At 35.0% G+C, this 16,584-nt stretch overlaps 1 protein-coding gene across 1 annotated transcript in view; it reads left to right on the top strand.

The window, feature by feature from the left end:
* The first annotated feature begins 4,085 nt into the window (after positions 1-4,085).
* The window catches only part of slc13a3 (solute carrier family 13 member 3), a 15,269-nt gene continuing 2,770 nt past the window's right edge, over positions 4,086-16,584 (top strand). Inside the window, exons 1-11 of the mRNA XM_016462028.1 lie at positions 4,086-4,626; positions 5,496-5,761; positions 6,195-6,358; positions 6,729-6,792; positions 7,080-7,259; positions 10,746-10,871; positions 11,530-11,622; positions 11,716-11,820; positions 13,618-13,715; positions 15,273-15,385; positions 15,777-15,938. Of these exons, the coding sequence (XP_016317514.1) occupies positions 4,519-4,626; positions 5,496-5,761; positions 6,195-6,358; positions 6,729-6,792; positions 7,080-7,259; positions 10,746-10,871; positions 11,530-11,622; positions 11,716-11,820; positions 13,618-13,715; positions 15,273-15,385; positions 15,777-15,938 (1,479 nt within the window). The 5' untranslated portion in view covers positions 4,086-4,518. The remainder of the gene's footprint in view (positions 4,627-5,495; positions 5,762-6,194; positions 6,359-6,728; positions 6,793-7,079; positions 7,260-10,745; positions 10,872-11,529; positions 11,623-11,715; positions 11,821-13,617; positions 13,716-15,272; positions 15,386-15,776; positions 15,939-16,584) is intronic.

Genomic DNA, 16,584 nt, shown 5'->3' with positions numbered 1-16,584 from the left:
TTTTATATTTTTTATATTTAAAGCGAGTTTTTTGGGCAGTTTAGAGTAGGGCTTGTTGTTTGTCATTTCTCCGATCACAAATGCAGACATGGTTTTAAGTTTACGCGACGCGATGCAACGCAACGCTTAAAAAGACAGTACAAGTCATTATAATCCATAATTATGTCCCCACTGGATGCAACGAATGCCTTGTTTATAATGGGTTTTCATGTTTTTGAATCATCGCTCCGGCCTGACAGGGCATCATCACAATATGGTGAGGGGTGTAACATTTCTGTCTCATACTTGAGTTATTCAGCCAATCACAACGCACTGGATAGCTGGCCAATCACAGCACACCTCGCTTTTTCAGACCGATGAGCTTTGTAAAAATCGACACGTTTCAGAAAGGCGGGGCATAGAGGAGAAACAATAATGTACAGTATGTGGAAAATAATGTTTTTTGAACCTTAAACAGCATAAACACATTTCATTACACCAAATACACAAAATAATGTTCTTTTTAGCAGCATATGACCCCTTTAAATATGACCTATTTTTATATCTCATTAATAGCAGAGTCATTGTCATATGTGCCCTTTAGAGCAAAATAGATGTTGATCTGTGTAAATATGAAGAGAGCCGTGACAGTGACATTTCAAGAAAATGTCACTGTTTTTCGAAGAAAGCAAAGTGAACATGAAATGGAATCATATTTCTCCTCCTCTTCTCATCTGTTTTTCTCTGCAGTGGGTTTCTATGACTTTCTTTCCCAGCAGATTCAATCAGTAGAAGGTTTTATATTCTTCATCAAACAAATGACACTGGCTAGAAGGGTCTTAGTAGTCTAATAAGAGAAGATTATGAAGGGGGTCTATATATAAAATGGGGGTCTATAATCAAAAATTCAGCACATCCTTTTCACCAAGGTCTTTCTTGGTTATAAGAGGTACTAAGGCTTCTTTTTCTTTTGCACTCAATCTCAATTTACTGTCAGATTCAGTCTATTCAGGTCTAAACACAGCACACTCACTAGTTGCGTAAGCAATGAATGTACTCATATGTGCACCTTATATGATGTTTTGTAATGTTTTGCACATGTCTGTCATTTAGCTGTGTGTTTGTTGTTGCTTCTGTTTTGCTGCCAAAGGATGAGAGAGCAATATTAGATTAAAGCAATAAGATTTTGCTGTCTGGAAAGAAACATTTCTCGTAATTCCAAACAACATGTATTATTCATTTAGTAATCATATACCAAGAGACTATACAATACAATTAAAAAATTGACAGACAAAGCCTTGGGGCTCAGCAGATATCAAAATGCTTGAGAACTCACTCTGCAATTGTTGGGCAGTTTGAGAGATTGATATTGGGTTAAGAATATTGGAGGGCAAGGTTTGTATAAAAGCCTTAAAGCTGATTATTTTTCCATGTAAAACAATGAATTCAGCTTATTATGCACAGACCAACTGTCTGTAGCTTGATTCCCTAAAAAGTGAAAAGCACTGTATTATAATATTTTCTAATATTTTGAAATGTAATCATTCCGATGAAAAAGCCGAATTTTCAGCAGCCATTAGTCTTCAGTGTTACATGATCCTTCAGAAATCATTCTAATATGCTGATTTGATGTGCAAGAAACAATTCTATCAATGTTAAAAGCAGTTGTGCTGCTTAATATTTTTGAGGAAATTGTGATAGATAATTTTCAGGACTCTCTGGTGAATAGAAAGTATACTACACTCTTAAAAATAAAGGTGCTTCACGATGCTTAGAAGAACCGTTTTTTCTAAATGGTTCCATAAAGAACCTTTAACATCTGAAGAACCTTTCTGTTTCACAAAAGGTTCTTTGTGGTGAAAGAAGGTTCTTCAGATTATAAAAAGGTAAGAAAGAGATGGTTCTTTAAAGAACCTTTGACTGAATGATTCTTTGTGGAACCAAAAATGGTTCTTCTATGGCATCGCTTGAAGAACCTTTTGAAGCACCTTTATTTTTAAGAGTGTACTTATATTGGCAACACTACAAAAAATTACAAAAGCTGAGGATTTTTCTATTAGTTAATCACTGAGGGTTTAAAAGAAAATATGCACACTCCACCAGACGGTTACTGATATATTCCCAGGGGAAGGACAACCTTTTTAGCTAATAAATACTTCTATAGTCAATAATCTATGTAGCAACAGAGAAAATCAGTAATCAATTATTTATTTAGTTAATTGTAACCCATTTGAGTTTAAAACACCTGCTACAGCGCTTTAAGCAGAGAATAGCTGAGCTGTACAGGAGTAGATATGACATAAAAAGTCTGAATCTTCTTTATGCAAAACTGCTGCAAACTAGGGCTGTGTATCACCAGCAAAGTCACGATACGATACGTATCACGATACAGAGGCCACGATGCGATACGTATCACGATACATTACTGCACTGAATTTCACCTCAGCAGAATTTAGTAAAACAGCTGTTTATTAAACACTATAGTGCCATTTCTAACTATTGGCAGAGCAGGCAGCTGACCTCTGCATTATGAAGGGCCTCCATAACTGTACCACAGTACAATATAGGTAATGGCATATGTTTCATGTTTACATTGTGCACTCCCCACCAGGTACAATATTCTGATTGTTTGCATATTGTTTTTAAGACCACAAATAATGATGTACTTGTTCTAATAAATTTATATTGTAATGTACTCATTCTAATATATTTAAAAAATCATTTACATTGATGGTAGGTTATCATTGCACAAATTAACACTTGCGGCCGCACTCAGACATTCAGGAACAAACTTTTTAGCGCTGCCCCGCAGTTTTATCAACTAAATAGCTTAATCGCTCAAGAGCTACATTATCTTTCTCAACAAGGAGCTGGTTTTTGTAAAGGAATTAAAGCCACAGAGGGGATTACGTCTCTTTATATCAGGCAACCCAGTTGTGTTCCTCTGCAGCCAGATTAAACTTGTTGTAGCCTATATATGCTCTATTCATTCTTTTTTAGAAAACGCGCACTTTTCTACTCTTTTTTAAACGTTGTAAAATGTTAAACAAATTAAGCGCGGTCCACTGCTGCACACGTGCCACAATATCGATACAGGGCCAGCTGTATCGATGCTCGTATCGTCAAATCTCTGTGACGATACATCGTCGTATCGATATTTTGAACACAGCACTACTGCAAACAGGAGCTGTGTCAGCCGAAATAAGCATTTTGATAAATTACAGGGTCAGACAGTTTATTTGTTGTTGTATTGCTGGTGGCAAGATGCAGTGGGTGCACAGCGTGTTTTCAGGGAATGAGTATTAAATTAAGATTTGTACGTTTCATTCACTGATAAAAATGAATGAGGTGATATTTGTCTAAACTTCTTCCTCTCTGCAGGCTTGGACAGCATCATGGCTTTTATCATTAATAAAAAGAAGTCACAAAAATTAAAGCCTTAAGCAATCAAAAATGTTTTGGCTAGCAAGAAGAATAATAAATTACTAAATTCCAACTGCACTTAATGTGCTCCAAAACAAGAAAACAAAATAGACAAATAGTTCCCAGAAGTCCCTGTGCATAGGCCTATAGGATTTTATGTTGTTCAGTTAACGTTTACTTCATTCATTTAGCGTTGTGTGTTTTGTTGTAATTGCACTGCTTATACAATATACAAATGTAATTCAGTTTAGGTTTAAGTAACTTATGATGAACTTTGATTCATCACGTGGCAGTTTTAAAGCACCTGTATTGTTATGAGAGTTATAATCAGTATATTTTAGGGTCCAAAACAGATTAAGTAGGTTAGTATGTACTCATATTTTATTGTTGTATATATATAGCCAAGTATAACAATGAACGAAACATATCCACTAAACTGCCAGTGCCATCTCAGAGTTTTTGAAAAGCTGTCAGCATTTATTTAAAATTCATGGCAACCACAGCTGGCAATATTTTACCTTAAAATTTTTTTTTTTTTCTCCTCAGTGTAGCAATACCAAAGCAAACTATAAGGAAATATCAGAGGCCATTTAGGGATTGAGTATAACAAAGTTTCTAAAACCAAAACTAACAGTAAACTAAAAGTAATCAAGTTAAAACTATGCAGCCTAATATTATAACTAGGTGGAAACCAAATACAAATATAATAATTATACTGATATCACTATAATAATCACTCTGCACTCAAGAAACGTGAAGTCAAAATAGCATCATCAGCACGAGGGACCTACTAACCGTTGAACTGTCACACATTATTATCGCTTTGCTAACACTTCTTTAATTGACAGAGTATACTTTTTAATGCTTACTCTTTCTGTGTAGTCTGTGTGAAGCAGAACACTTTGCTCTTCATCTTTGCTGGCGCTGTAGACCGACTCACGTTGAAGGCTAAAGTCGAGGGGTCTTTAAGGGAGTTAACGAGTAAGCCAATAGTTAATCTTCTCCCGCTGTGCTAAAAAATAATAAAGCAAAAGTAATAAAGTTGGAGACCAAGCGCCAGAGCCGCAGCCAGTCCCAGTGCAAAGACAAAGGGAAGGAAACAGGTTTTATGCCACTATGGACCCTGCAAAATTTTCCAGGAAGCTCTGGAGCGCGCGCAAACAGCTCATCCTGACGCTCGCCCCGTTACTGCTGCTCCCGCTGCTCTTCGTTGTGCCACCAAAGGTAAAACGTTGTTGTTAAAATTAGCCACCTGCTGCTTTGGCCTTTTGAACCCAGAGGATGGTTAAATATGCGTCAAAGTAGCCTAATTGTGCCACCCAGTTGATTACAATAATGTAAATGTATGCAAATATTGACCTATTCCAGAATACAATTGTTTTTCAGTAATAAAAGCATTAGCACGGGTTTCTTAAAGGGACAGTTCACCCTAAAATTACATTTCTGTCATCATTTACTTATCTTTATGTCGTTCCAAACCTGTATTAGGAACAAAGAATAAGACATTCTAAAGATTGTTGGTAACCAAATCGTTTGGTGCCTATTGACTAACATTGCAAAAGAAAAAATACTGAGATTACTCAAAATCCAGAGGCCCCTAAAACCATTTTAAACACAGGCATACATGTTCACATGCTTAAATGGCTTTGCTGTTGGCAAAATGTGACATTTATTTGTAAGAAAGACAGCATAGAGGCACCTTTGAAGCAGAAAATTTGCTTGCGAGGTTTTGAATGATAAACAGGTATTGTCTAAAAGAAGAAAAAACTTTCTGTCTGTCATACTTTTTTGAATATGTTTGTAGTTAATGTGATCATTAATACTGCACTCTCATACATCCACTAAGGATGATCTAGTTAATAATGAAGTAAGAATTAGTTAGTTCAAAGTAACTGGAAAATGGCTCAGAAAAGTGAAATTATTTGTGAAAAAAGGCCAGCTTCATTTATTTACAAATGCAATATTTTATAGTGCCTTCCACAGATTTCAGAAAATGTATATGACGTGTCAGTAAAGCAATGAAATAATTATACTTGATTTATCATATTTAATATTCTTCCCTGCATCTACACATTCACCTGTTTCTTTTTCAGGAGGGCAGATGTTTGTATGTGGTGCTGCTGATGGCAGTGTACTGGTGTACCGAAGCACTCCCGCTGGCGGTGACTGCCATGCTTCCCGTGTGCCTCTTCCCCACCATGGGAATCCTGCCTTCTAAGAAGGTCTGTCCGCAGTACTTCCTTGAGACTAACTTCCTGTTCCTGAGTGGTTTAGTGATGGCATCTGCTATAGAGGAGTGGGGTCTCCATCACCGAATAGCTCTCAAGGTGCTGAAGATCGTCGGAGTGAAACCTGCCTGGTAAGAAGAATCTGCGTTGAAATTAGGAGATCTCCAGTCTTAAGTTTTAGCAATTGTAGAAGGTAAACACATGGACAATTTGTATAACAATATATATAACATACAGTATAATAATATTGTAAACATTACAATAGGTGTCTGAAGGTATACGCTGGTGCAAAAAGTGCAACGAAAGTTCTATTAGCTGCTTCAGCTTTCATCAATTAATAAATAGGAAAGTGCAGCGATTTTTTTTTTACTGAATGTGTTTCTAAATATTAATACTGAACCATTTGACACAGATTTAGCACTGATTTCATTGTTCTCTGCTTCACGATGTACTATACAGTGTGTACTACATGTATAAGGTCACATTTTATTGTACTAGTTACTGTAGGAATGTTGCATAATAGTTTATTAGGTTTGGCTCTACTTGTCTTTCTTTCCTCTCCAGGCTGATTTTAGGCATGATGATCACTTCCTCTTTCCTGTCAATGTGGTTGAGTAATACAGCCACAACAGCCATGATGCTGCCCATTGCTAATGCCATACTGGAAAGCCTTTTTGGGAATCTGGAGACTCTAAAAGAGAACTGCAAGGACAAGAGTGATCCAGAGGGTGGGTGGGGAGAAATTCATATTGTGTGTGTTACAAGCTAATTAGGAAATGAAAGTCCTTATTTTTAACATTTTTATTGAATGCAATCATGACATCAGCATACTATCAATGATTTATTTGGTTTGAGGATTTGTTTGTGTGTGAAATCAACCTGCACACATGAAAATATAATATACAACCGGAACGGAAAACTTTGATCTGAATTTTTTCAACAAAGCGCTTTTGAAATTCAATAATTTTTTAATGTACAAAGAGAGTGAGAATGCTTCTTTTTCTTTTTAAAAATTTAGCCAGAAGCTTGTTTTTATTCTGAAATTCGCTTCATATTAGAGTGGTATTTTTTATTAAAAAAGTAAACATTCCATTGCAGGTGATTCTCGGGTGAAGATGCATGTGCTTCCTTGTGAAAAACAGGTGCTGACCACAGAGAACACGTGAGTGAGAATAATTAATCTGTGACTTTCTTTGAACAAGCAAAGATCAAGCACAATGAGCTTGAAGATTTGATATAAATTTACCATTAAATGTCAAACATCATCTCTAGAACTTGCAGATATTGTAACAACAAATGTAGAGTAATAATATTAGTAATAATCTAGACTCCATTGTGGGCCACGTGGACAACCTTATGAATGTTCTTATGAAAAGATCATCTTTTCATACTCTTAAACAATAAAGTCTGAATTATTAAGAGATTCTATCCCTCTCTGTAACCTCACAGACCGGATTGGACAGACAGATCAGAGCAAAAGAATCTGGAAGAAGTCAGAAGAGAGGCTGAATACCAGATGAAAGTGTGGAAAGGTTTTCTGATTTCTATACCTTATGCTGCAAGCATTGGAGGAACTGCAACCCTCACTGGCACTGCCCCTAATCTGATCCTGGTGGGTCAGCTCAAGAGGTATACCATTTATCCATGGTTGCCATTGTAAATCACCATACCAGTGATTCTTTTGCATTCTTTCTTTTATTCAACTACATTCATTTACACAATGCTTTTATCTAAAGTAACTTCCTTCTGAGAAATATAATGTAAGTGACTTATCTTAAGGAGACAATAACATGAAAAGTGCTGCAATACAAAGTTCCAAATTGCTCTGAAGAGTACAGGCTAGACATTTAAGTAAGGCACAGTGAATTACGGAAGAGATGTGGATGTTTTGCGAAGACAGAAAAACAGTCATTGATGTTATCTATAATAAATATACTGTTTTCCACTTATGCTTACCTCTAAAATATTTAATTGACAAGATTGGCAGTGCAATGTTTATTATATTATTTAAAAAAATCCTCATTCATTAATAGAAAAGTCATGGAAATTCATGTCTTTTAAAAGAGAGCGCACTACTGTACAGGCAGCGTTAGCATTATATCATGTCAAAATCAGTGCTGGATGACACCATGTTGCTGTCATCTGCAGTCTGCAGTCAAGATATGAGTTTGTTTTCAGATCAGGCTTCAATTCACACATTTAAAGCTAATGCAATCCTAACGAGTGCATTAGCTTTAATTAACATGCATAACATTTCATTTCTCGTTACCACTGGATGGGCTTAATTTGTCTTTGTGCTACTGAAAGGTGTAGTACAAAGGTCTATTCATTGCTCATTTTTACTCTAGTGTATGCACTGTTGTAGTCTACCTTTATATATGAGCTTCACTATGTGGCAGACAGTCCTGCCCTTAGGTGAAAACAGTGTTGAACAATCATATGGCAGTTGAACTGATTGTGCTTGTGACATATACTGCCCTGTTTCAACTAATGCATGCTAACACGAATTTTGGATGGCACAGGCTTTTGAAAAAGCTGTTTAGTAATTAGGTCACCACCAACAAGCCAAAATAGAACCTAGTTTGATTTCCTAGTTTGAGTGCCACAGAGTTTGAGATGCCCCAAATCCCAGCTACATTAAAACAGGTTTCCCAGGCAAGGCAAATGTTTTAAATGTCAAAAATAATAATAATCTTTTAGTAATTAATAAACACGAAGCAAAGACATTGCATGAGATTTGACATTTTCAGCTTTGTAGAACAAATTGAGAATTTGAATGTACACGTGTATGGTCTTTTCACAAAATTCTAAACATTAAATTAATAATGAAAAATAATTTTAAGATCAAGTCTACAATGATCAAGGAAGAATCTGTAGGCCCTGTCCTAAATCGCACCCTAAAACCTTGCTGTCCACACTTTCATGTCGTAATGCCGTAATGCAAAGGGGGCATTCGTGAATACACTTCTGAAAGCTAAAATGTCAAATGGGACACCCTATGGTCACATGGACTTAACAGACACGGGCATGCCGTGGCCATTGTAAGCCTGCAAGACTGCAAGTACACATGAAGTGTGCCATTTGGGACCAGGCCCTAGTTGGGTCAAGTGAAAGTGCTTACATTTAGCAATTTTCTAATTGGATACAAAATGCTGGCATGGTCTTCAAAAGTTAATGCAAACCCAAATGATCCATGTTACCTATTATGATTTTAGAATGGTCCAATCTTGTGTGCTTTAGTCTGACCCTTTGTACAAAGGAGTTCACATGATCAGGGTAAGAAGGAATTTAAAATTTAAATTTTACTTATTTGATTAGTAACTTTAGAAATATTACAGCATCTTCTTGTTCTTCCTCATTATGCCATAACATTTATTTTAAAATAATTATATTTATTCAAATAGGTTTGAAGGAATAAAATCCAGATTTTGGGCCCCGTTTCTATAAAATGTAGCTGAGTGTCTAACTGTGCTGGCATCGGGAAAAAGATTGAGCACATGTGGGTCTGAATAGCATCTGCTGTGTGAAAAGACTGAAGAGCACATTTGGTGGATGTAGTTTATTGCAGCTATTGAGATTGTTTGTTTATGACTTGCATGTAAATGATGTATTGTAAGCCAAAAGTGTGACTCTTGAATCAGATTATTATACAAATAGAGAGAGATAAACACAGAAGCAATTAACCACATTATATTATATATATTTATCTTGCTTTAACTCATTGGCTGAATAAGCCAACAAAATCTCAAGGCGATTTGTAGCAATTTTAAGTTTTGGCGAATTGGTGGCTAATTTGTATGAATTTGTTCATCTCATTCATACATTTTCATACGATCTGCTTATGCCCCTGTGTGACCCCGTTATGTTTAGGGGTGGGGTTAAACATAAACCCTCCTGAAGACCTCAGACTGAACTGGCTGTCCTTAAGTTTGGTTTACACATATAATTCATAAATGTCATAAAGTGAATGATCAAAGGTATATGTGCTGTTTGTTAAAATCAAAACAATGCAGTGTTGTGGTTCAACCTTTAACATTTTAGAGGTTGATTCTCTGTGAAAAAGCCAGAAGGTGAGCTGCACATCTCAAATGGAAACTTTCTCACTGAGATATTCATGCAGTCTACGGTACATTTGTTTTATTTTCTTGCATACTTCAGATGCAATTAAATTAAGCTTTGTGAATGTAATCTGAATGTGTTTCCACCATCAGTTTGGGAAATATTTCCTTCAGTAACTCATTCAGTTACAGGCTCCAATCATTTACCATAATTCATCACTGATGTTTAATCAACTTAGAACATCTTGTCTCATAATGACTTGACAAAAAAGGAGAGACAAAAGCAGAGTTGAAGTTAAACAAAATATGCATTACAGCTGATATGATCACCAGTAAAGTTTTTAATTCTGCCTTGGCCTTTAAATTAAAAATGTATTAGAGTGAATTAAAAAGTGTAATTTAATGAAAAATTTAAATAATAATTAATCTGTTTCTGTAAGAAAAGATAGATCAAGGCAGCACTTAATAGATACAAAACAGCTGACACTCAATTATTACTAATCAGTTTCTGAGGAGGAAATTACTATGAATATCTAATTAAAACTCTTATGTTTTCATGTTCTCTGGACAGCCTTGTCTTAAAGTTGTGATAATAAGCAAAGCAAAATTGTATATACATATATATACAGTATATATATATATATACAACCAATCAAGACTTACAGGGTCAGTAAGAATTTAATTTTATCTTTTATCAGATGAAAAACAGTAAAAACATTAACGTTGTAACAAATTATTAAAATTTTTAATGTATATATATATATATATATATATGTGTGTGTGTTAAGGTCTGCTTACTTAACACTAATAATACATTAGTGATTTTTTTCAGTAACTATTTCTGCTGGTTACATTGATATGCCAGTAGGTGGCAACAAGTTCCCACTTTTATGAGTGAGTTATTTACTAAAATTAGTTTGAATTCAGTTTGATTAGTTTTTATTTAGGAACAAAACACCTGCATGTTTCTTGAATTCTTGCGATTTTGAACTGTTTTTGTTGGCGGAGCAAAAACAGCAAAAACAAATTTAAATGTCTTGCATGTTTTTGTCTGTAGCTACTTCCCTGAATGTGACCTCATAAACTTTGGCTCATGGTTTGTCTTTGCCTTCCCGCTGATGCTTCTTTTCCTCATTTTGGGCTGGATCTGGATTGCTTTCCTCTATGGCGGACTCAATACACGGTAAATATGCGGACTAAATGCATGTGCAGAAAATTACATGTGTACTATATCTGTCACATGTATGTTCCCATTTAGTTCCTGTTTGCCCTTATTTGGTTAGTTCCTGTTCACGTTATTAGTTAATCATGGTTAATACTGTTCACCTGTTATGTTTCATGATCCCTTTTGTCTCTACTCCATTTAAGCCCTGTGTTCTCCCGAGTTTGTTTGTCTCGGATTACTGTTGTTGATTTATTGGTCTACGTGTGTTGATGCTATTCAGTTCTCCTGTTCTTTGTGTTTGAAGTTATAATTAAAGTCTATTTACATTCACTCGTTCTTCGAGCGCTTTACTACAACCACGACCCGTGACAATATCAGGGGTTTTACATCTTTTCTATCTCATAGACCCAAAAGTATGATCATCCTCATGGGCCTCCTACTTCTAAAAATGTTAAAGGCAGCTATTTATGTGTGTGTGTATATAATCCCAGTTTCGGCATTTCGTTTCTATTTCTACTTTTTTGTGATTTCATAATTTTTATTCATTTTAATAAATGCATTATTTAATTTATTTTAATTTTTGCACAGTTTTTACAATCTTTTTCTTAGACCCCAGGTTGAAAACCCCTGTACTGTACTATATTACATATCACAAATGTGTAACTGTTTTACTCAGGCTTTGTATTAGCAAACATGATGAACGGGCAGCTGCAGAAGCAAAAGCAAAAGCTGTTATTGATGAAGACTACAAGAAACTTGGCCCAATAAAGTAAGTCACGGAGTATTTCAACATATCATAAACACTTTCTGCTTCCCTCTATTCCCGACATTAATTGTGTTAAAATATCTTCTTTGCCCCTAGATTTGCAGAAGGATCTATCACTTTCTTATTCATTATTTTTGCTGTACTTCTGTTTACGCGAGATCCAAAGTTTGTAACTGGATGGTCGGTTTTCTTCACCAAAGGGTAAGACACCGTGACAGGCAGGTATTGATAAATCATGGAGGTATTTCAAGTGTAACATTTTCACATGAAGATTCATGCAAGATGAATGAAATATTAAAACTGTCATATTCTGCTTGAGCATTTTGTTGAAGTTCTATCTTTAGGATTTTAGAATAGCAGTTTATAGGGTGTTGATTCATAGGTTATGTTTAGGTTGACCTTTAAAGATGCAATTTTTTGAATCTCTAAAACGTTAATGTAAAATTCATGAGGGACTAAAAACAAACTTCATAAAACATTATTTTAACATTATTCACCTAACTAATAATTAGTATAATTGACTTCGTCACAACAATGAAGACAAAGTTTGAGTGTTGTTGGTCATAATTTAATATCTAATACAATTCAGTCCAACACAATGGCACAATTTTTATGCCTTTATGTAAAGGTCAAATGCATTTCATATGTGCTACAACAAACCTATGCCATCAGGATTTAATTTATTCTTCACAATGAAAATGTATGCAATTAGGAGTTTCTTTAAATACTTTAATTTAATTTAAATAGTGTTTATATTAATGTCAATCATTTAACTAAAAACTAATTAAAGAAAAAAGTTTTTTATAAAATATATATACTATGTTTACGTTAAAAAACATTTCCATTTAGAAGGAAGAAAATTAGTCTGTGCATATGTAAATAATTGCGTCCAGAAATAAAGACTTCCTCCTCTCCTTTGGTTATGGCAATTACATTGATTCAGTGGTTCATATTAATGTGCTAATGAGAAATCAGGATTGCTGCTTGCATTAATGCCTTGTCTGCACAATTGTTTTGACATTTTCATTCACGCAACATATCTTATTTGCAGTTGTATATTATTTAATGGCAAAGTGAGTGAGTTTTCTATTTTAAAGTACTTACAGCTACTTACAGCTTACAGCTATAAGACATTTGTTGATGATACATTTGTAAAAGGAAGACTTCAAGTTTTCTGTAATGTCTTTTTTCAGTCGACAGTGAAAGGTTGGTGATCATTCCCATTTTGTTTGTCCATCAGTAATTTTCAGTAAACATTTTGTTTGATTGCTCTTTCCAAAAATTTTTCACAAATTCATCTTCCTTTCAGACTGCTAATTCTCGCTCATTCTTTGGCCCCTAAAATATTTAGATTGTCCTACCAATGGAAGACTGAGACAGGAGTTCTCAATCAACTTTTTTGGAAATTTGGTGACTTCACTTAACTAAACAATTCACAAATTAAGTGACAATTATTTTAACTGTAAATTCATTAGAAGCATCTGATGACTAGTCAACCAAATAACAACCATCTACCAACAATTCAACCATGGCTGTGTCCAAAATAACATTGCAACTGTTAAAAAAAGTTCTATTCACAAGTCCTATCACATGGCCTCATGGGATAGTAAAGAGTCCATTAAATTCACACCTCAGAATCTCAAAGAAAGTAGCAGATCAGGGTATGTTTTATGAACACTGTGAATTCGGACATAGCATATGGTTTCTTTGCTTACTATATACAGTAATAGCAAGATAGTATGCATTTTTGGATGCAGCCAATAGAAAGCTACGGTTCATACATTAAGTATTCATCCTAATAGCATCAGTGGTCTTGGACTGCTTATGAATTCTCAGCTCAACAATTTAAAACAGCAGAACAACTTTTCTATCCACCATCTGAAGGTCACACTGAATAACTTCACTTTGCCCCCAATGTTGCTAATTGGAGCTTGAAAAAGCAACACTGAAGGTAACACTAGCAGTGCTTCACATGTTTCTGTGTTTATCTCTTTCCAGCTACGTTTCTGACGCAGTAACTGGAGTCATCATCATCTCCATCCTCTTTTTCTTTCCATCCCAGTGTCCATCTCTCCGCTGGTGGTTCGATTCAAGAGGTCAGTGGGTGATTTATTGATTTTCTGTTTGTGGTATTACAACAGCTGAGAGCTATGAAATTATACATTTTAAATCAGAGAAACTCAACAAACTCAATCAATATTATTAATTTTATATAATAAATCAGGGCCCCAAGATATAATAGGCTTATATTAGGCTTGAATTTGGTAAACTGGAACACCAAATTTGTAAATTGGGGAACTGAATGTGTTGTGAATTTTTGGCAGGACAAACGTTATCACTGCATTCCGTTACCACAGTAACTTTCCAGTAGCGCAGTTTATTCTGGCAGAGGTTTCTAGAGTACATGTGAGTGTGGTTCATGTTGAATAAGACGAGGAATGTTAATTATTCAGATTAGTGTGTCTAAGAGAGATCCAGAAGAGAACTGTGTGCAGAGAGATTATAATAATCTCTAACAAATCTCTCCACGTATCACTGTTTCTTTTACACTGTGTACATTTCTTTTGTCTATATTTGGAAAATCTGTTTGCTAATTTTTAATAATCTACTCTGCGAAAAATCTCTCTGATTAAAAATATTTAGTCACTGGCTGTAAACTTGTAAAATTTCTGTTTGACTTATTATTAATAATTATTCTAATTATTAATTAGAAGTTCTGTAAAATAGTGATAATACTACACTCTTAATAATGGTTCTTTATTGGCGTCTAAAGTTCCATGAAGAACCGTACGCATCTATAGAACATTGTCTTTTCACTAAAGGTACTTCATAGTGGAAAAAGGTTCTTCAAATATAGATTTTTGTGCTGAACTTTAGAGGTTGATTCATCGTAGTAATAATAATGAAGGGAATATTGATTGATAAAACCCATTTTGTGAAACTTTTGTTTTTCAGTGTTATGTTGTGAATACTTTCTTCATATTTATTTGGTATTTTTAACGGTGCACATCAAGTTACTAATTCTAGACCACATGTAAAACATGAATGTTGTGAAAATAGTACTTCCTGTGTGTTAAGGGCTAAATATGCTTTATAATTTGTACTTGTAAAATATAAATCCTTCTGTTCATCATGGGTGGTATTTTATAGTGAAGGCTGCGAAAAGTGGCAGGATCAGACATTCTGGAGTCCACATTTAGCATTTTTAGTAGCAATCAAATGAAGTACAGATCTACATTTCATCTCCTGTCAGATGCATTTTGTTCTCTACCAGGTCCAAATCAATTTTCTTTCCTTGTGCAGTTCAAAAGATGCAATCAAATTCAGATGTCAAATACACAGTATTTGTGCAACAACATGAATGTTGAGTGTGAGCTGTAGATTGGAACTGCTTTAAACTTGGTGTGGTTTTATATACGTTTATGAATATTTTATATATTTGTGTATTTATACAGGATCATTCAGGTTTATGGTCGATCAATATGCGTCTTTCAATAATCTTTTTTTTTTTATAAACAATCCTTGACCCCCTCCAAATAGAATATCTGAATGCGTCCTACTATTAAATCTTTCTTTCACATATGATTTGCACTTGAGATGGTCAGTCAGCTTGAGGTCATAATTCATTTTCATTTTTATCGTTATCTCTCCAGCCTCAAATACACCATATGTGCCCCTGTTGTCATGGAGAAAAGCTCAAGAGAGCGTGCCATGGAATATTATTTTGCTACTGGGTGGTGGATTTGCAATGGCCAAAGGCTGTGAGGTACCTCAGTATATGCTTTTCACTTTTTGGACTGAAATACAAGCTGGAACTTGCCATTACATGGCTAAAATTTCAAATTGTAATTAATGCCTAAAAGGATCTACAGGTGCATCTCAATAAATTAGAATGGCGTGGAAAAGTTCATTTATAAAAGAACCAAAGACTTAAACTACTTCAGTCTGTGTGCATTGAATTTATTTAATACACGAGTTTCACAATTTGAGTTGAATTACTGAAATAAGTGAACTTTTCCACGACATTCTAATTTATTGAGATGCACCTGTAATTCAGTCAACCTGTTGATAATTCACTGGAAGTCATTGTGTAAACCCTATGACCCTCATGATTTTTTGTAAACCCTATGACACATAAAGATTTTTTTTGCCAATAGGAGTCAGGGTTAGCAGTATGGATAGGAAATCACCTGCAGCCTCTAGCCCAGGTTCCTCCTGCTGTCGCAGTCATCCTCATCACAGCCTTCATCGCCTGCTTCACTGAATTCGCCAGTAACACAGCCACCATCATTATCTTCCTCCCTGTCATTGCTGAACTGGTATGGACAAATGTACCGCATAAAATGTGTGCGTGTGTATGTATATATATTGTACCTATCAGGGCTGTCAAAATGGCTGAAAAACGAAATTCGAAATTTGTACTTAAATATTATCAAAATTCGAATTATATTCGAATTTAAAATGCATAATTTCAGTTAGGGTGAAGAAAAGCTTTTGGCTTCTCTCCTGAGGCCACAAGACAGCGCATCATTCAAAGCATAAGATAACATGACTATCTGCGAAAAAAAGTGCATAATGTTTAAAATAATGTTTATAAACCAATTATAATTAAGTTGCTTAAACAACTATAAACAAAAAAGCATCATGTATGCATGCATAGTTTAATACAAAGGGCGGAAACCAATCACACAGAGTACATTTTTCATTTAAAAACATGAGCTGCAGTGGAAAGGGGTAAAACAGCCATAAAGTCTCGATATATGTTTTTTTCAAAGTAAAACTTGCATTAATTTTACATGGCTTTCTAAACATGCGGCTCTTTTGTGCAAGACGCGAGTGCAACAGTAATAGATGTCCGTCTAGAAAATGCGTGAAATATGCGTTCTGTGTGAACGGCTTGGTTTCGGTTTTGACGTAAACAAGATCTTCTCCGCATTGATGTTATCTTTATCCGCTATATTTTAA

Source organism: Sinocyclocheilus anshuiensis, unplaced genomic scaffold (genome assembly GCF_001515605.1).
Source record: "Sinocyclocheilus anshuiensis isolate Anshui unplaced genomic scaffold, SAMN03320099.WGS_v1.1 scaffold80, whole genome shotgun sequence".
NCBI classification, from domain to species: Eukaryota; Metazoa; Chordata; class Actinopteri; order Cypriniformes; family Cyprinidae; genus Sinocyclocheilus; species Sinocyclocheilus anshuiensis.
This window is presented reverse-complemented; position numbering and strand designations above follow the sequence as displayed.